This window comes from Hemitrygon akajei, chromosome 5, assembly GCF_048418815.1.
Source record: "Hemitrygon akajei chromosome 5, sHemAka1.3, whole genome shotgun sequence".
Taxonomy (NCBI): Eukaryota; Metazoa; Chordata; class Chondrichthyes; order Myliobatiformes; family Dasyatidae; genus Hemitrygon; species Hemitrygon akajei.
This window is the reverse complement of record NC_133128.1, coordinates 42728406-42748805: the sequence shown is the minus strand read 5'-3', so window position 1 is coordinate 42748805 and position 20400 is coordinate 42728406. Positions and strand designations below refer to the sequence as shown.

General features: G+C 37.0%; 1 protein-coding gene across 3 annotated transcripts; it reads right to left on the bottom strand.

The window, feature by feature from the left end:
- Positions 1-246: 246 nt before the first annotated feature.
- On the bottom strand, positions 247-19950 carry LOC140727692 (F-box only protein 40-like). Of its 3 annotated transcripts, none has more exons than XM_073045353.1 (5): positions 19897-19950; positions 14863-14888; positions 9352-11247; positions 999-1094; positions 247-433 (listed from the first exon to the last, which is right to left on the bottom strand). In XM_073045353.1, the coding sequence occupies exons 2-5, from the start codon at positions 14863-14865 to the stop codon at positions 353-355; spliced, it is 2076 nt and encodes a 691-aa protein (XP_072901454.1). In that variant the 5' UTR covers positions 14866-14888; positions 19897-19950; the 3' UTR covers positions 247-352. The 3 variants fall into 3 exon arrangements, with proteins under 3 accessions (XP_072901454.1, XP_072901453.1, XP_072901452.1); XM_073045352.1 differs by having other exon boundaries at positions 247-407; XM_073045351.1 differs by having other exon boundaries at positions 311-1094.
- Positions 19951-20400: the final 450 nt, after the last annotated feature.

The window sequence follows — 20400 nt, the reverse complement described above, 5'->3', positions numbered from 1 at the left end:
TGTTGGAAGATGCAAGATGCCATATTACTTTCTAAAATTCTAGCCACTGAAGTGAAAGTGTTCTGTGAATGAAAGTTCATTAAAGACTTTGGATGATTATAGCATTGTGTTGGAGGCAAAGAAAGAGTAATTTTTAACAGTAACACCCAGCTGAAGACTCAGAAGATCTCAGAGGATTTATAACTCAGGCAATTCTCTGAAGAAGCAAAGTTGCCCTATTTTCAACTTTAATACAGCAGAACTTTATTTAGATATAACTCTTTTCCCATTTCATTCTGTCCATATAATTCTATAGTTAATTAAAAGTAAAAGTACAGAAACAAATCAGATTGAGTTATTCTTCTTCTACCATTCAATTCCAGGCTCGAATCTGAAGGTTCCACAGCTGACTTTTCCAAAAACCTACCCTGATGAGACATGAAGGAACAGCAGTCTGAAATGCAAAAGAGAAACCTGCTGGCAGAACCATGTACCACATTAACAGTGATATACATTTTAAATTTCCAACATGGCGTTATCTGAGAAAATCAGATTCTGACTATAAAAGCAAATACCTAATACAAATGTATTATCTATTTCTATTGATACATCTCCATGAAACTAATCTAATATTCTTGTTTAAAATTGTTTATGCACTTTGTTTTATTACATGAGGATAACCTACAAGTATCTATTATATATATTGCAATGTTATCCTCTCTGAAGTTTAAGCAACAAGCAGAATACAATTGTGCATCACATGATTGTTACAAATACATTTTAAATGACTTCATTTTAAATGCCCTAAATATAAACTGTGATACTAACCATTTCACGTACTGAATTAACAGTAACAAAGTTAGGATTAAGACACTAAAACCTTATGCAATCAGGTTGGAAAATCTATTTGCTGTTTGTTTTGTATTAAACATATGAATAAGGCTCTTTTTCTCAGGTTCTGATTTCTGAGTTCTACACATGCTGACGAGAGGGACACGCTTTGATCTGCACTCTCTTACATAGTATGAACAAGTTTTCAGATGTTCTGCCATGCTGGGGTTGTCATTAAAATTCCATTTCTCGATTGTGGAAAAGAAAGAGCTGTATTGCCACTTCTGTAATAAAAAGAAAGTTATAGTCTTATTAATTCGAGGTTTGGTTTGCAAGACAAATTATGCAAGTTAAAATTCACTGTTGTAAAGAGGTAATTCCATGAAATAACTAATAAGAGAACTTTTTACCCTAAAGAACCACTTTAGTTAATTATCATGCAGCATTTAACAGCTGGTTTGAGATAAGAAGTCAAGAAGAGCAAAATGCGTTTCCCTAGAAGATACTGCTCGGAAACAGTTAAACCCGATTTCCATATCTTAGAGTTGAACCTCTGCTTAACTCTAGTATCTTATATTTGTACAAAGGGGAGGAATCAGTCAAAGCAGCTCTAAAGATTGAGAAGTTTTAGACATTAATTATATCCAAAACGACTCATGCAGATATTTTCTATAATTGTCTTTGCTAGTTCATGATTCAATGTACCCAAATCAGATCCTCGGGGAAAAGTACTAGCATCCACAGATTGCTACAGTATGAGTCTGCTAATTATGATCATTTTCTTTTGCTCACAGCAATGTTTGAAAAGTTTTGACAATACCAGTAAACCCATTGAATACTCCATCATGCTTTAATTTTGAGTCATACTTGTTCACTTGAAATCTAGCTGCTCATAGAAAGGAGGAATTGACATTCCTATTTAAAAATAGTTACTTCTGATGATAAAGTCCTTTTCATTTCTAATAATAAAACTTCACAAGGACACTTCATTTTAATAGAAAACGTGTAAAATGAAATAATTAATTATACACTCAGTAGCCACTTTGTTAGACACCTCATGTACCTAATAGCCACTGACATATATTCATTGTCTTCTGTTGCGTAGCCCAACCACTTCAAAGTCGACATGTTGTGCATTCAGAGATGCTCTTCTAAAGACCACTATTGTAATGTGTAGTTACTTGAGTTACTGTCAGCTTGAACCAGTCAGGCCATTCCCCTCTGATCTCTCTCATTAACAAGGCATTTTTGCCCACAGAACTGCCATTCACTGGATGCTTTTCTTTTTGGCACCATTCTCTGTAAAGTCTAGAGACTATTGTACATGAAAATCCCAGAAGGTCAGTAGTTTCTGTAATAGTCAGACCACCCTGTCTAGCACCAAAATTCATTCCACAGTCAAAGTCACATTTCTTCCTTATTCTGATGTTTGGTCTGAACAACAACTGAACCTCTTGACCACGTCTGCGTGCTTTTATGCTTTGAGTTGCTGCCACATGATTGCTGATTAGATATTTGCATTAATGAGCAGATGGATAGGCATACCTAATAAAGTGGCCATTGAGTGTACTGCCCAATTGCAATGCTTATTAGAAGAAGTTGCTTATGGTTAAGCAAATAAATCCTAAAGATGTAAAGTCTAATCAAATTTGGAGATTATAAATGCCCTCTTGGTTTGGGTCTTACACTCTGGACCCATCCACAACCACAAACAAACTCTGGTCAATTTGTACACTCCTGAACCACTAAATGGTAGGGAAGGGAAGGGACAGGACAGGAGACAGGATATCAGATCTGCTCAGAAGTTCCCTCTGATCTCTACAGGTAACAATAATCATATGTGTCAGAACAAGAGATTGATGGTTTCTGATTACTCTCTGTGCCAAGTTTGGTAAGTGCCTAATATAGCAATACAGTGATTATATTGAGGATAATCATCACAAATTCTTAAAATAAATTAGGTAGTATTTGTACTTTAGTAAAAGATACCGAAGTTCCTTAAGGAATATTAATAAGATTTATTCAAAAACTAACACTGTCTTACATATACAAAGTAAACCACTACCGGGAACAATATATTAGCAGGTATATCATCTGTTTCAAATATAGGAAACTCTACAGAATGAGCAGCATTGATTGCATTCATGTCGCTCAATATAGCTAGAGATCCAGTAGTTGGAAATGTTTGTAATCCAGATACCTGGACAATCTAGAAATCATGAAATCTAATTCCACCTTTGCAGTTACTGAATTTGAATTCAGTTCTTTAAAAAAAATGGAATTACAAGCTGTTAATCAGTAAATGTGATCATGAAGTTCTCAAGAATTTTAAACATCAAGTTCATTTTGATACTTTAGGGAAGGAAATCAGTTCTTCCCACCAATCAGGACTCAAACAGATAAAACAGTAATTTATTCACACTTCTTCCAACTTAGGTTATCTCATTTGATGCTCACAATGTGGTCTTCTCTCAAAAATAGATTGAGAAAAATTTTACAGAACAGCTTCAGACTGCAAGGGTGACCATGAACTTCCATTTATCTGTCTCACTAGTTTTCCATCCTACTTCCACTCTGGCCTCAATCCTTGATCCCATATTGTTTTCCAATGATACTCATCATAAACTCAAAGAACAGCTACTCATCTTTAGAATAGGCACAGCACAATTCCCTTTCCCCCTTCCTCCCCCCCCCCCAATTAAATCATGCTTACCTTCTTGGTTTTTCAGATTTGATTAAAGTTCCTCAACTGTTTCTAGACCAGGAGTTCCTAACTTTTTTATGCCATGGACCCCTACCATTAACCGAGGGCTCCATGAACCTCAGGTTGGGAACCCCTGTGTCCCTCTCTCCTCTGTGTCTGCTCTACATACTCTATTGTTTCAGCACTCTCCAATTTCTTCCTTTAAAATAACATAGTAAATATTCTCAGTTAGAATAGCAGTAGTAAGTCTTCTCAGCAACACCTACATTCCAAAAAAATGATTTTGCAGAATCTGATAACTGTATGTCTCATTTAGCTCACAAAACTCTTGTGCACATTTGATTGGTATCAAATTTATTGAGCCCTAAGAAGCAGATAGGAATCAATGTAAAAAAAGGCAACTACATAATTCCAACTACTTGGGTTTAAGAATCTTCAATGAGACATGCAGATCCAAAACCAAAAATAGAAACATAGAATCTTTAAATAAATGTAAAATTATGTATAGAAAACAAAAAAAAACTGAAAAAGGAAAATTATATAAGAGGTAAGGAAACAGATATGTTTATTTAAAAATTTAAAATCAGAGACAGCAGAATGGGATCACAGAATGGAAGTTAGTTTTCATTCCCAGAATCTTTGTTTTGCAGTAATTAATACCTATCATTTTATTAAATGTCATGACACTTGAATGGACAAGCTATTTCAGGAATGTTTAGTGGATTTCCACTGGGTAAATATTGAAATTTCAGCCTCTTAACATATATTATGATCCTAATTATCTAGGCAAGATTCCACATAGTACACTCGTGAAGGAGCAAGTTCATTAAACAGTAAGTTCCATTCTTTTTTTCACTTTTACTCTCGTGTGTGGTTGTTTTCTGATTTACACCATAATAAAGCTGAACATTAAAGGCCTCACCATTGTTCTCATTGTGAAAATGGAACACCAGCAAAATGTGCTCTTCATGGACCCTGAAATTATTCCCTCACCTTCTAAAATGCCAGAAGTAATAACTGAAAAGTTGTTTTTTTTTTGTGGTGTCTTTGAGGACAGTGTGCTGACACAGATAAATTATCTAGCATTTGAATTATACTATGTATTATCAGTAGTGTTACTTTATTATTAGCTATGAGTTAAACAGACTATAAGAATGCATGTGATCAACAGCCTGAATGCCATGAATTGCTTTTCCCAGATTTAGTAATGTTACAATCAAGGCTGGTTATTTTTAAACCGTCAGAGATTATGGATAGAGGAGAACTAAATGAAGGTCAGCATTCTATCAGTGACTGCTTTGGTAATGGAAAGTAGCAAATCAAGGCTCTTAACTTCTAATTTTTTTTATTATTTACATTGAATATGTAATAATTATTGAAGAGCATTTTGTTTCTGAACAACACTTAGCAATATTTTAATAGTAGACTGTGATTACTGCTGGTATTTTCAAGAAATACCACATGCCAATGGAAAAGCAATGGCAAGGAGTAAATAACCAGTAATGTATCAAAGCATCCCAAGGTGCTTTACAGGCATCATCAAATCTTAATATCAAATCACATAAGAAGGTATTGACAGGGCAACATCAACAAATATTCTAATATCATCATGCATCACTGACAGTAACCTTGGGATTTCTGTATATGCAAACACATTAGTCCCAAAATTACTATTAACAGTGCATTGCTTACAAGATGACAGGCAGGCAGTGCTAAAATTCATGTGGAAATCAGCACAGGAATGGAAAATTTGGCAAAATGCCATGTATTGTCACGGGCAGGTTTGTTAAAGCTGTTCAGGAGGGTTTAAACTAATTTGGCGGGGGGGGGGGTGGAACCAGAGTGAAGGGACTTAGGACGGATAGTAAAAAAGCAAAGATATTGTGCAGTCAGACTATCAGGAAGAGCAGGCAGATAATGGGACATAAATGCAGTCAGCGGTGTGAGTGTCAGTGCTTTAGAGATGCAGAATGAAAAAGGGTAGTAAATACAGTACTCAATGCACGGAGTATAAGAAATAGGGTGGATAATCTTGTTACACTATTACAGATTGTCAGAGATTATGTTGTGGCCGTCACTGAAACATGGCTGAAGGATGGTTGCAGTTGGGAGCTAAATGTCCAAGGTTACACGTTGTATCAGAGGGATAGGAAGGTAGAGGAGGTGGCGTGGGTCTGCTGGTAAAGAATGGCATCAAATCAGTAGAAAGATGTGACATAGGATCAGAAGATGTTGAATCCTTGTGGGTTGAGTTAAGAAAATGCAAGGCTAAAAGGACCCTAATGGCAGATATATACAGGCCCTGCCAACAGTAACTGGGATGTGGACCACAGATTACAACACAAAATAGAAAAGTCATGTCAAATGGGCAATGTTATGATAGTCATGAGAGATTTCAACATACAGGTTAATTGGGAAAATCAGATTGGTAATGGATCTCAAGAGAGTGAGTTTGTTGAATGCCTAGGAGATGACTTTTTGGAGCAGTTTATCGTTGAGCCTACTAGAGGATCAGCCATACTGGATAGGGTCATATAATGAAACAGAGCTGATTAGGTAGCTTAAGGTAAAAGAACCCTTAGGAGGCACTGATCATAATATGATTGAGTTCAGCTTGAAATTTTATAGGTAGAACGTAAAGTCTGATTTAGCAGTATTTCAGTCGAGCAAAGGAAATTACGGTGGTATGAGAGAGGAGTTGGCCGAAGTAGATGCTGGTAGGGATGACAGCAGAACAATGGCATGAGTTTCTGGGAAAATGAGGAAGGTGCAAAATGAGGTAGTATTCCAAAAATGAAGAAATACTCAAATAGCAAAATAGTATAACCATGCCTGCATGGTCATGCACTTTGGTAGTAGAAATAGAAATAAATGTGCAGGTTATTTTCTATACGGGGAGAAAATCCAAAAATCTGAGATGCAAAGAGACTTGGGAGTCCTTATGCAGAAGAACCTGAAGGTTAACCTGCAGGTAGAATCGGTGGTGAGGAAGGCAAGTGCAATGTTAGCATTCATTTCAAGAGATCTAGAACACAAGAGCAGGGATGTGATGCTGAGGCTTTATAAGGCACTGGTATTGTGAACAGTTTTGGGTTCCTCATCTAAGAAAAGATGTGCTGGCATTTGAGAGGGTCAAGAAGCAGTTCACAAAGATGATTCCAGGAATGAAAGGGTTATCATTAGAAGAAGTATTGATGGCTCTGGGTCTGTACATGCTGGAATTTAGAAGGATGAGGGGAGATCACATTGAAACCTTTCAAATGTTGAAAGCCCTACACACAGTAGACATGGAAAGTATTTTCCCATGGCAGGGGAGTCTAGGACAAGAGGGCACAGCCTCAGGGACGTCCATTTAATACAGAGATGCGGAGAAATTTCTTCAGCCAGTGGGTGGTGAATTTGTGGAATTTGTTACCATCAGCAACTGTGGAGACCAGGTCGTTGGGTGTATTTAAGGCAGAGATTGATAGGTTCTTGATTGGACAGGTATTCAAAGGTTACGGGGAGAAAGCTGGGGAGTGGGACTGAGGAGGGGAAGAAAGGATCAGCCATGATTGAATGGCGGAGCAGACACGATGTGCCAAATGGCATAATTCTGCTCCTATGCCTTATGGTCTTATTCTTATTTCAGGTGTGCTGAAAGGCCCTGTGTTATGTAAGAACAAAGGGTACTGGTATTTTCTTTCTGTGTGGACAGGACACTGGATCTAAAAAACAATAACTTAGATGTTTAAAGTCTTTAAAAATGTAGAAGTGTTTAAAAGTATTCAGAAATTTCAGAAGTGTTTTAATATTTTCAACTTTTTGACTTTCAGCATTGTTCTTTCTCTTATTCTCCAGGTTTTTGTTTTAGAGATTTTTGTCAGTATTTCAATATTTCTCAATGGCCCAGAAATATTCTGTAGTTCTTTTAAGTGTTTAACAATCTTGACAATTCCAGTTAAGTTGGAAGCCTGACTTAGTCAGTTGCCAAAATCTTACATTTCTCTACTGTGGGCAGGGGGAGGGCTTGACTGGCTCCCACACTTCAGTCATATTGTTATTGAAGTATAAAAGGCTCTCTCACTCCACAAGGAGTTTTCCCAGGAACTTCCAATGTTTATACAGGGATAAACACAAGCCTGGGCATGAAGTATCCAGACATTGACCATAAGTTCTTTCCCCATAGAATGGAGGACCAAAAGTTTGCTCAAAGATGTAGATTTTAACAAAGGAAAAGAGGGTTCAGGAAAATAATAGATAAGACAATTAAAGAAGATGGTGGAGAAAACCATTTAGGATCTCTAAAATGTGTCTTCAATATTTGAAAAGGATATAATTTCTCTTCTTAATTAAAATTATCCAGTAGAACATAGGTAATTAATAAGTCAGTTCTAATACACATGCCTTTATTTGCGATATACTTTCATTTATCTTGTCATTGCCTTTAGCAAAAGTGCCATAACTTATTTTTCTAATTGCAATATTGTTATTTGTCTGGAAGAGTACAGTTTGACTGCCACTCAGATCTCACCCTTTACATTCATTTCATCCATTACTGTTGCACAATGGATGTAAAGTCTACCACCTATTAAAATCACAGTAGCAACTCAGCAAAGCTTCTCTGACAACCCTTTGAAACCCATTAGCTTTGGCACTCAGAAGGACGAGAAATGCAGGTGCATGGAATGCAACAAACACCTTTGCATTTAATCTTTGCAATCCCAACATACAGTAGACCACTGTTCACTACAAAGAAAACTGATGTGCAAGGAGTGACTCGTCGTGGATCTGAAGGATGACTAGTAGGTGGGAATTAAATGCTATCCTTGCTAGTGATGTGCCTATCTTATAAGAGAGAAACTATGTACTAAACCCAGTTGTGTAAAGTTTGTAGAAAAACAAACAGTATGCAGATACAAAGATTACATATGTATTAGATTCAACGCTTTGCTTTCTTCCTGGGGAAAAATCTACTGTTTTTTATTTGAATTTGATGAAGATTTGGCAAAGAATTTTGGAATATCATGTGGAGATTTAAACCTTAAGATTTAAAGTTAAGATTGTTTGGTGTACTTCAGAAAATCATAGAATTGTACAGCACAGGAATGGGTCCTTTTGGCTCATTTCATCCATGTCAACTGTGACATTGATTTACAATAATCCCATTTGGCCTCATTAGGCCCATGATCCTCCAGGTCTTTCCTGTCTAAGTACCTGCCCAAATGCATTTTATCCATTGTAGTTTTGTCTGCCCCTCCCAGGCCATCTTGAAGCTTGATCGAGGTAGCCACCACCCTTGGTATGAAAAACTTATCTGATTTGCTTTAATTTTCTTATTTCTCACCTTGAACCTGGGGCCTCTAATTTCAGTCTCCTACCCTGGGAGAAAGATTCTGATTATCTATCATATCTATGCACTTCAATGTTTCTAACATCCATTAGGTCACAGTTCAGCCTCCAACATTTCTGTAAGAAATAAAATCAGATAATTCTCATTCTCTCTCTCTCTCTATCTATCTATCTATTGCTACCACATCTTTCCTCTAGTGGGACAAAAGAATTGTACAGGATGCTCTTAAGTGCAGTCTAACTCATACAGGTGCAACATGATGTCCCACATGTTACATTCAATGAATAAAAGCACGTATACCAAATATATTCCTCACTTCCTTATTCTAATATATCTCCACTTTCAGCATTAAATAGACTTGCACCCTAAGTTCTCTCCAGACATTAATGCTCCTGAAGTCCCTGATATTTATTCTATATGTCAATTATAGAGACAAGAAGACAGCCACTAAGGTTTTAATTGTTTTCTTTTAAAAACTCCAATCAACATAATGAAATGTACTTGCCCTTTTACGTGCTCTCCAAGAAAAATTTCCATGTGAGTAGTTTTTCTTTTCCCAGACAAGATGGACCATGCCACGCTCTTGCAGTAATGTAGAGGAGATCTCATTCATCAATACAGACACTTGGGACAACTGTGTTAGGCTGTAGCTGTCCAATAAGTTTGCAATGTGCCTCAGGATCTCAAATGGAAGACTGCTTAAACAAAGTAAATTCTTCCTGTTTTCCCATGCCTTTATGTCTCTATTGTGGTTCCGACACAAAACTGGAGCAATATCTGGTTTGACTGCAAATGCATTTTGCTGTTGATTATAGATCATCGTTGCCTTCAGTGTGGAGGGACGGAATCTCTGTTGCATGTAGGAACAGCCAAGGTAAGCTAAAGGGCATTTCTGTACCATCCATCCATTCAGGGATGACTGAATATCTGAATGTACATTCTTAAAGTGTGATGCAAACTCATCTCGCCTGAAGAAATGGTGACACATAAATGTAAAGATAGAAATCGACTTGCTATATCTTTTTGTGATGCATTCTGTCTGAAGTTGCAAATATAGGTGGGAGGCTTTCTTTGCCGCTACATCAGCCAAAACCACATCACGGCCAAAAGGAGCAGAAGGAAAAGAGTAAGTCTGAGTCGCCGTATCAGTTACTAGTCTATCAGTGACCCTTGTTTCTGTTATGGCATGGCCCTTTTGCATTTTCTCCAAATAGCAAAGCAAGGAAATAGTTACTTCATCATATTGACGATTCACTGTGTCGAGGTCAGAAGTGTCCACAGATTTGGTTTCCATTTTTTTCCTGCGTGACATACGGTCTCTATAATGTTCACGGTTTATTCGGTAGCTGGTTGGAATCTTAAATGTATTGACAGTTATAACCTCCTGGGCCTCCAGATTTCCATAAACAAAGTCTTTTTCTCTGGGTGTACATGCTTTTATCTGACCAAATCGAATAAGCATGCTGCCATGATGCGCCAAATACATATCGAAATGTTTCCTATCCATCTGAGATTGTAGTCTATCGAGAACTCCTTCTTGCCAAGGAGCTTCACCTGTCTTTTCTATTGCTGCCGACAAAGATGAGCCTGATGAATTGGATTCATTTACAGTCGTTTTCTTCTTATTATCAGCACTGTTTGCTTTCTCAATCTTTCGAGTATTTATAACTTCTGTAGTTGCATTTTCAGTCATACAGCCACCTTTATCCTTACTGAAGATACCCTCCCAAGAAGTGTACTTGGAAATATCTATTGCTTGCTCAGATTCTATTGTTTCTTCTTCTTGGGTTAGTTCAACCTTGTCTTTTACATCAGTACTGCTTTTGTCGATTCCATTTTGATGCACTTCTATTCCTGTTTCCGGACAACCACTATCCATACAAGCAGAGGCCACATGTGATCCTCCTACTGCCCCTATTTCTTTCAGATCCAAATCATTCTCATCAGCAATCTCTGCCATCTCTGGAAAAAGTTCTGCCATCTTCACTGAATTGAAACTTATTCTCTGATCCCTCATTGCAGTGCCCAACTCTAAATTCTCTGGATTCAGGGATTCTTTAACTACAGTATTCATTATTATATCTTCTTCATTGGCTGGCCAGCGATTCCATTGCATTGAGCAGCAAACAATGCTGGCAGGGCAGACATAAAGATGTTTGGAAAGTTTGTAGCGTGCCATAGAGAAGGGGCAGCCAAAGGCCGAATTTATGCAAGGAACTTGTTCCAGAGGACACAATAGAGTGTGTTCATTTTCCTTACACTGATGAAAAACAGCACCACATTTTGAAGGACAACTGATAACCACACAGGAAACAGAAGGTTCAAATGACTTTTTACAGTGACGACTGTAACATTTTTCACAATGCACGTGCAATCGAGGAGCTAAACTTCTATTTCTGATCTACAAAAGCAAAAGACATTTTATTAATTTAGTTGGTTTGCCTGATTTGATATACTTATGTGGTGGGTGTGAATATTTTTGTACATCTACAATGTTAGACTAAGATAATCAAAATCTGAATGCAACTGTGTATCATGCATTAAAATATAAATCAAATATTTATAAGTCACTCCCTGAAAAATGTTACTTGCTTTCTGTGTGCAATATTCCACCCATCAATGAAGGAGAATGTGATGAAACTCATCCCCTCTTCCACCGTACAAGTACAGTTTTAAACCTACTTCAAACAGCAAATAAAATGACCAAAATCCCACTACCAATGTCATGAGCACCAAGCAGAAATGATTCCTACCCTCCTGAATGCTCCGGAGAGATGGGAAACCTGCAGAAGGCCCTACAAGGTACTACTTAAGTACCACCAATGCCGCATCTACAACATCCCCAGCACTGAAGCTGTAATTCTAGGTGAGCCACCATGTCTGTAAGCTGGACAACAGTCCCACAAAACAAATATCTTGATTTCTAGTGAGACAAAAGGATTCCATGTAGACAGACAAAACACTTGAAAGGATATTCTCAAAGTCCTTGAGTAAAGCATGCCATACCCACTAAGTTATGGGAATCCCTGACCATCTCCCTGATTAAAATGGTGAAAGAATGCCCAGGAAGGCACTGAGCACTTCAGGTTTTTACAAAGGAAACTCAAGGATGCAGTAAGAACATGTGAAAATAATACTTAAAAAAATAAACACTACTAAGATCTTAAGCAAGAGCCTAGTTAAAAATCTGTGTGTCCAACTTGTGAAAAAAAAATCTGTAGATCCTTCATAAGGACTCATCAGTTATTTCAAAACTCAGCCCTGATTCTATGGAACACTCTTAAAAGACTAACTTTTTAGATTATAAGGAACTTCAATTTTGCTTTACTCGGCAAGTGCAACAACTTCAGACCATTATAACAAACTTCAAATTGCCTCCCTAGGACACACAACATGGAACTAGCTGTCCAGCTCACCACATCCATACTTTTTGTGACAGGAGTCTGGTTAGATGCAGACGAAGTTAGTAGAACTAGTGTCTCATAATTCCAATGACTTGGTGCGGTCTTGGCCTCTGGTGCTGTCTACACAGGAGTTTGTGACCACATGGGTGTCCATCCACATCCCAAGGACACACAAGCAGGTTTGCTAATTGACCGCAATGAATTGCCCCTAATGTGTTTCTAAGTTATAGAAACTGGGAGAGTTGATGGGAATGAATGGAGAATAAAAATGGATCATGCAAAGGGCTATTTGATGGTCATTGGAAAAAAGATGCTAAATAATATCTCCTGTTGTTATATTCCTGTTTCCTGGAGCTATCATGAATATCATGTCTATATATATCATACATATCAAGCATATGGGTAGGATACATAGTAGGCCACTTGGTTTCTTGAGCCTGAAGCACATATAGAAAGATCATGTTGATCTAATCTTCAGTCTTGTCCACTTCCCAGCCCTATTTCACTAAAGCAAAAAAATCTATCCCCCTTAATTTTAAATATACTTAATTATTTAGTATCCATAACTCCAAGATTTGCATTCCTCTGAGAGTAGACAATTATTTTCATCTCAAACTAGACAACATAATATCCTGAGGTTTTGTGCCCTTGTTGTAGACTTCCTCTTCCAGAAATGTCCTCTATCCTGTCAAGATCCCTCAGGACCTTATGTTACATCACTCATCCTTCTAAATTCCAGAAAGTACAGGCCCATTCTGTTCAAGCTTTTCTCATCTGGTACATATAGTTTTATAAAATATTAGTTAGGTCACACCTAGAGTATTGTGTCAACACGAGGAAATCTGCAGATGCTGGAAATTCAAACACCACCACACACAAAATGCTGGTAGAACACAGCAGGCTAGGCAGCATCTATAGGGAGAAGCGCTGTCGACATTTCGGGCCGAGACCCTTCGTCAGGACTAACCGAAAGGAAAGATAGTAAGAGATTTGAAAGTAGTGGGGGGAGGGGGAAATGCGAAATGATAGGAGTAGACCGGAGGGGGTGGGATGAAGCTAAGAGCTGGAAAGGTGATTGGTGAAAGTGATACAGAGCTAGAGAAGGGAAAGGATCATGGGACAGGAGGCCTCAGGAGAAAGAAAGGAGGGGGGGAGCACCAGAGGGAGATGGAGAACAGGCAAACAACTAAATATGTCAGGGATGGGGTAAGAAGGGGAGGAGGGGCATTAACGGAAGTTAGAGAAGTCAATGTTCATGCCATCAGGTTGGAGGCTACCCAGCCGGTATATTGGAGTATTGTGTGCAGTTCTGGTTGTCACAGTACAAGATGTGATTGCTCTGGAGAGGATGCAGAGGAGATTATCTAGGATCTCTGGATTGGAGAATTAAGGTTATAAAGAGAAACTAGACTGGCCGGGATTGTTTTCCTTGGAGCAGAGAATTGAGGCTGACCTGATAGAGATGTATACAATTATGTGAAGGATAGATGGAGTTGATGGTAAAAATGTTTTGATCATGGTGGTATAGTCGCAGGCAAGAGGAATAGATATAAACTGAGAGGTAGAATGAAAGGGAAGTTATTTCAAATAGAAAATAGCTGGAATCTGGAATGAGCTGCCTGAAGTGAGAGAGGAGGTAAATACTTTCACATCATTTAAGAAACATCTCGTAAAGTAAATAAATTGCCAAGGTATAGAAGACTATAGATAATGCAGGCAAATAAGATTAGTATAGATAAGTGGCATGGACATATTGGGTAAAAGAGTCTACTTCTGTGTTGTATGACTCTATAACCTAACCTGCTCTCTGTCACCAACTCCATCCCAACAATTAATATGGTGAACTTCTCTTCCTTAAATTAACAGGCCATGCTTAAATAAATGCTAAAACGTTTTCCTTCAAGATGTAGCAAGATTTCTTTACTCATGTATTTCATCTTTCATGCATTAATGGTCAAGGTTTCATTTTCCATCCTAATCATCTCTTACAAGACCACCCAGATCCCTCTGAGCTCCAATATTTAATTCCATAACACCAATTAATTCGTATTCTGCTTACCTATTTCTACAAATATCACATTTTGTCACATTGTATTATTTAATATTTTTCTCATTCACTTAAATCAATTTCTTCCTTGCTACCCTATTTTTTCTACCTTCTAAGAAAACCACTTCCTGAACTAATATAGTACTTTCATCCCCAAAACCCTTGGACAGGAACATAAATACAGTCTCCCTAGTTCTTTTTCTCTCCCATTTCTCAGTTATTAAAAAATCTTATCCTGATATCAACATTTTATTTCGGTGAGAAGCTCTTTCTGGCAATAAGAAGTCAAGAACTTTAAAAGAAGAGTCATAAAACATGATTCAAGCTGCAGTGCTCAAAGCAAACAAGTAGTGGAGGAGAGATCAAGGTGAACTCTGATAAGTGTCATCGTGTAATCATCGCATTAGGCAAGAAAGATGTTAAAAGATTCAAATGTTACTTGTCTAGGAAATTTAAAAATTACTTAAAATAACAGAGACAAAACTTTTAGAAATTGTATTCATTTATTTTTACACTAAGAATTTTTGATTAATCTTTAAAACATTAAAAAATTGTAGTTTCTTACCATTTTGATTAATCCTTTCTTTTGATCTGAAAGAGTACAGAAAACATTAGATATGATTCAACATACACATTTGAGGATAATATTTTACAAAAAAAACCACAGCAAAAGTTTTCAATGTTTTTAAAGTTTAACTTTTAAAAGCAACTTCCATAGAATATGATTTATGTATGATAAGTGTAAAGTAGTGTGTGTTTTGTGATGGGAATGAGGAAGGCATTCATTATTCTACCAGCAATACCAATTCGCTGAAGTCAAAAATAAGTATAAGGTTCATTAAAGAGCTCCATAGTAACTTCTCAATATCATGATACATCACCAACATCAAAATGATATGTTAATTTCTTACATTTTATTCTAAATCTCAATATATAATATAGCTAATTAGTGTTATCGACACAGCACATAATGAACGAATGAATTAGTGTTATGGTTGAACATTTTTAGAAATAATCACTTGAGTTATTTTCAGTCCTTGGATTTCCAGAAGATATTTTAAGACCTGTTGTAGAGGGAGAAACAGCATTTCAACTGACAGAATTAACATTCACTTGATAAATTTGAAACGGAGTTTAATGGTCAAAATAAATTTTGCCTGAAAGGAATTTTCATAACATAATCAGAAGTGAGGAATAGCAGAAGCGTGTTTTCATTTATTCATTCAAAAAGATATTGGATTTCTGCTCTTTAATTCAAGCATTTTCATCTTTAACCTGCAATCTATTTCATGTGTGTAGCATTATTTGTGTGGAAAGATATTTCTTGAATTACTACTCTTAAATTTTCCATTTTACAAAATATACATGAACCATTCTTCAAATTCAAAATTCAAAAGTTCAAAGTAAATTTAGTATCTAAGTACATGTATGTCACCATACACAACCCAGAGATTTGTTTTCTTGCGAGCATACTCTATAAATCCAAGAACCATAATAGAGAGGCTGCCCCCAACAGGGCAGACTAACAACCAATATGCAAAAGGAAACAAACTTCGTAAATAAAAAAAAGATAGATAGATAGATAGATAGATAAGTGAGCAGTAAGTATCGAGGGCATAAGATGAAGAGCCCTTGAAAGTGAGTCCATAGTTTGTGGGAATAGTTCAGTGATGGGGCAATTGAAGTTGAGTGAAGTTATTCCCACTAGTTCAAGAACCTGGTGGTTGAGGAATAATAACTGTTCCTGAATTTGTAGTGTGAGTCCTGAGGCTCCTGTACTTTCTTCCTGATGGCAGCAGTGAGAAGGGAGCATAAGCTGGGTGGTGGGGGTCCCTGATGATGGATGCTGCTTTCCTGCAACAGTGCTCTTTTGAGATGTGCTTGCTGGCAGGGAGTGTTTTGGAATTGGCTGCATACATTACTTTTTGTAGGATTTTCCATTCGAGGGCATTTGTGTTTCCATACCAGGCTGTGATGCAACCAGTCAATATACTCTCCACCACACATCTACAAAAGTTTGACAAAGTATTAGACGTCATGCTGAACCTTAGCAAACTTCTAAGTAAGTAAGGGTGCTGCCATACTTTCTTCATAATTGCACTTATGTGCTGGGCCCAGGACAGATCCTCTGAAATGATAATTCTGAGGAATTTAATGTTGCTGATCCTTTCCGCCTCTGATCTTACAATGAGGACTGGCTTATGGACCTCTGGTTTCCTTCTCCTGAAGTTAATGAACATCTCCTTGGTCTTGCTGACATTGAGTAAGAGGTTGTTGTTGGGGCACCACTCAGCCAGATTCTTCATCTCCCTCCTAAATGCCGATTCATCATCACATTTGATTCGGCCAACAGCAACAAATTTAAAAATGGCATGGGAGCTATCCTTAACCACACAGTCAAAAGTGTAAAGCGAGTAGAGCAGGGAGCTAAGCACACAGCCTTGTGGTGGCCCTGTGTTGACTGAGATTGTGGAAGAAATGTTATTGCAATTTGAACTCACTGGGGTCTGCAAGTGGGGAAATTTAGGATCAATTGAACAAGGAGGTATTCAGGCTAGGGTCTTAAAGTTTATTGATTAGATTGAGGAGATGATAGTAATCAATGCTAAGCTGTAATTGACAAAGAGCATCCTAACAAATGCATCCAGATGTTGAATTAAGAACCAATGAAATGGCATCTACGGATGACCTGTTGTGCTGGTAAACAAATTGGAGTGGTTCCAAGTCACTTCTCAGGCAGGATATGATGTGTTTCATCAACATCCTCTCAAAAAACTTCATCACAGTGGATGTAAGATGGTCATTGAGAAAGGTTGCCATGTTCTTCTTAGGCACAAATCGAGGCCCACTTGAAGCAGGTGGGTACCTCAGATACCAAAGTGGATGTTAAAGATATTGGTGAACACTTCAGCCAGTTGATCAGCATAGGTCTTTAGTACTTGACCAGGCACCCCATCTGGGCTGGATGCTTTCTATGAGTTCACTCTCCTGAAGGATGCTCACACATCAACCTCAGAGACTGAAATCATGGGGTCATCAGAGGCTGTCAGAGGCGCCATGTTTTGATGGTCAAAGCGAGCATAGAAGGCATTGAACTCACCTGGAAACTAAGCCTTGTTGTCACCTAAGTCACTTGATTTCACTTTGTAAGAGATAATAGCATTCAAGCCCTGCCACAACAGTCAAGCATCCTTCATTGATTCAAGTTTAGTTTGGAATTTCCACTTCACTCGTAAGATGGCTTTCCAGAGATCATACCTGGACCTCTTGTACTTTACTTGCTTGGCAGACCTGAATGCCTCTGATTTGGCCCTTAGGGCTTCTGTTCGGGGAAAACTCTGAATTATTTTGAGGGAACACACTTGTCCACGACTATTTTTATAAAGTCTGTGACAACCATGGAAAAATTGCAATAATCCTACAATTTTGATTCCTTTCAATTACTTAACCCTTTTGAGTGCTACAACTGAATCACTTCCAATACTCTCCTGTCAGTGAATTCCAGATTCTATGCAGTCACTGCCACTTTTGGTTCTTTATGCCAATTAGCTTTATTCTACGTCTTCTAGTTCTTGACAAAGGGCACAATTTCTATCTACCCTGACTGTCATTGATAATTTTATATATCTCTGTCATATCCGCTCTTATCCTCCTGTTTCCCAAGAAAGGCAATTGCAGTTTCTCCAGCCTTTCTCATCATCGGAACTATTACAGTATCCTTTCTTTCTGCAGCCTCTTTGTCTTTCGTAAATAGTAATGGCAACAACTGGGCATTAAACTCTAGTTGTGGCTGAACTAGTGTTTTATGAAAGTTCATTATGAGTTCTTTGCTCTTATGTTCTAATGTCTTTACTTATAAAACCCAAAATCTTATTTTGCTTTCATGTCACATTCTCTGTCTGCCCTACCATTTTCAACAACTTATGTTCATATACCCATGGATCACTCTGTTCCATATTTGTTTTAAGTGTGATTTCTAGTTCAAATGACTATTTTGATATTGAAGGCTAGAGAATAAAAATAGATGACAAGAAAGACATAACAATGAGCATGAAAAATTAGTGAGTTTGTTGGTAAGAAAGAATAACAAATTACAGTGACAAAGCACTTGCAAGAGCCAAGCAAGAAAAAACAAGATGAGATTATAGGCCAAATTTTATTGGGTAAACATATCTTGATATTAGATATTTTCCTGAAATTTAAGATTGTAAAAATTTGTTCTTCAACTGCTATTTGATAATAATGAAGCAAGAATAACAAAACACCAAAGAATTTTGTAAATAAAAGGAGAAACAATGTACCTCAAATTGAGAAATAGAGGAATGACTGTAGGCTAACTAAGATGAATTTAAACAAATTTGATACCAAAAGAGAGATAAAATGAAAAATAATTGTTTTATATGAGTTGCAATCCTATTCTTATTTTAAAGGGATTCACAGAAATTGTATTACTTGGTCAATTTAGGTACTGTTTTAATTGATTTAGGAATTGCAAAAAGGTGTGCATTCAGTATCAGAATGGTAAGAAACAAAAAGGAACATCTTTTTAGTCAAGAAGAGGAAGAGAGGGAAGTGGAAGGGTAGAATGGATAGTCTCAATTCTTGGGGCTAAAACAACTGAGCTCATCATACATTGCAGGATATGAGAACAGAGGAGGTTCATTTAGAAGGCAAGTATAGACCTGATTACCAAACAGCTTTTGTGTGCTTTGTATTTCCATGAATTCTATTTCTGTGATTACCATTCTACAATAGCAGTTGTCCCAATGTGTTTCCTTTTTTTCCCTAAAAAAACAAGTGAACAAACTGATCATGCAGTATAAAATATACATTTCATTAAAACACCTGCTGGTGGACTTTAGCCCAAGAAAAGATTAATTGGGGAATTGCTATTTTCAACTAATTCATTCCTATTTTGTGTTGGCTAAATAATATTCCTACTGTATGACCATTCTGCAGAAAAGTAAATTTAGTAGTCCAAGAGCAAAATCTGAGACGTGTTCGTATGTAACCAATTACTTGATAGCTACAAGGCGACGTCATTTTTCTTTGGTACTTTAAATCTTAAGGCCCTTTATGTTGCTTGGCAATTTAAAATCCTGCAGCAGGAAACAATTTTCTACAAAATGGCGAGCTTCCATTTTAGAGACATATACTCACAATTTTCCCACATTATTTAAGGTAGTTTTTTTCCAGGCTAACATAGGAGAACATAATGAAGTTATTCCCTTCTACCACAGTACTAATAATTAGATTGTTGAGTTAAACAAAGGCTGGCATGACAAGACACAACTATAATCAGAACACCTTGCTTGTAATACTGGTAGTTAGTGAAGAGCATAAATTAATCAAAATTGTCTTTATTATTCTTAATTTAAAATTTGTAACTCATTTGTCAGTGTGTTATCCATCTTCAGCTTTTCAAGTACAATTGCATTGTTTTGTTTAATTATTGAATATTATTCAAGATCACAAGATCCAATTGAAACAACACTATTCACAGGCCACAAAATACTTTTTGAAGAAGCAACTTAATATGCAGCACATGTATTAACATTTAACCTTCACAAAAAAACTAAAATGAGCAATCCAAACCTACCTTGAATGATGCCGAGAACTTGAGTTTAGTTCTCCCAGCTTAGATCTGAATAATACACATGTCTGGCTCATGAAGAGGTCACATTTATATTTAGATAAATGTGTATGGTATTAAAAATAAACTAAATTTGAGCTTCTGGAATGACCTCTGATGTTTGGAATACTACCAAGACAACAACTTATTAATCCCCTAAAATGCTATTTCCAAGCATATTAAATTATGACATTGTCTCAGTCATTAACCAACATGATGAATAATAAATATCCTTCAATTAAGATAAAAGTATATGCACTTAAGATTAAGATAAAAGTAAACAGAGTACTTTTACATTTTAAATAACAATATCAGAGGCAATGAGAAAATAAATGGCAAAATAAAGGAAAACAAGTATAATTCTCCAAAAGACATGATGTAATATGTTTCAATATACATAAGACATGAAATAATAACTTCCATTTTGTTTATTAGCTATGGGAGCCCAGCTGTCATGCTCCCACGATCATG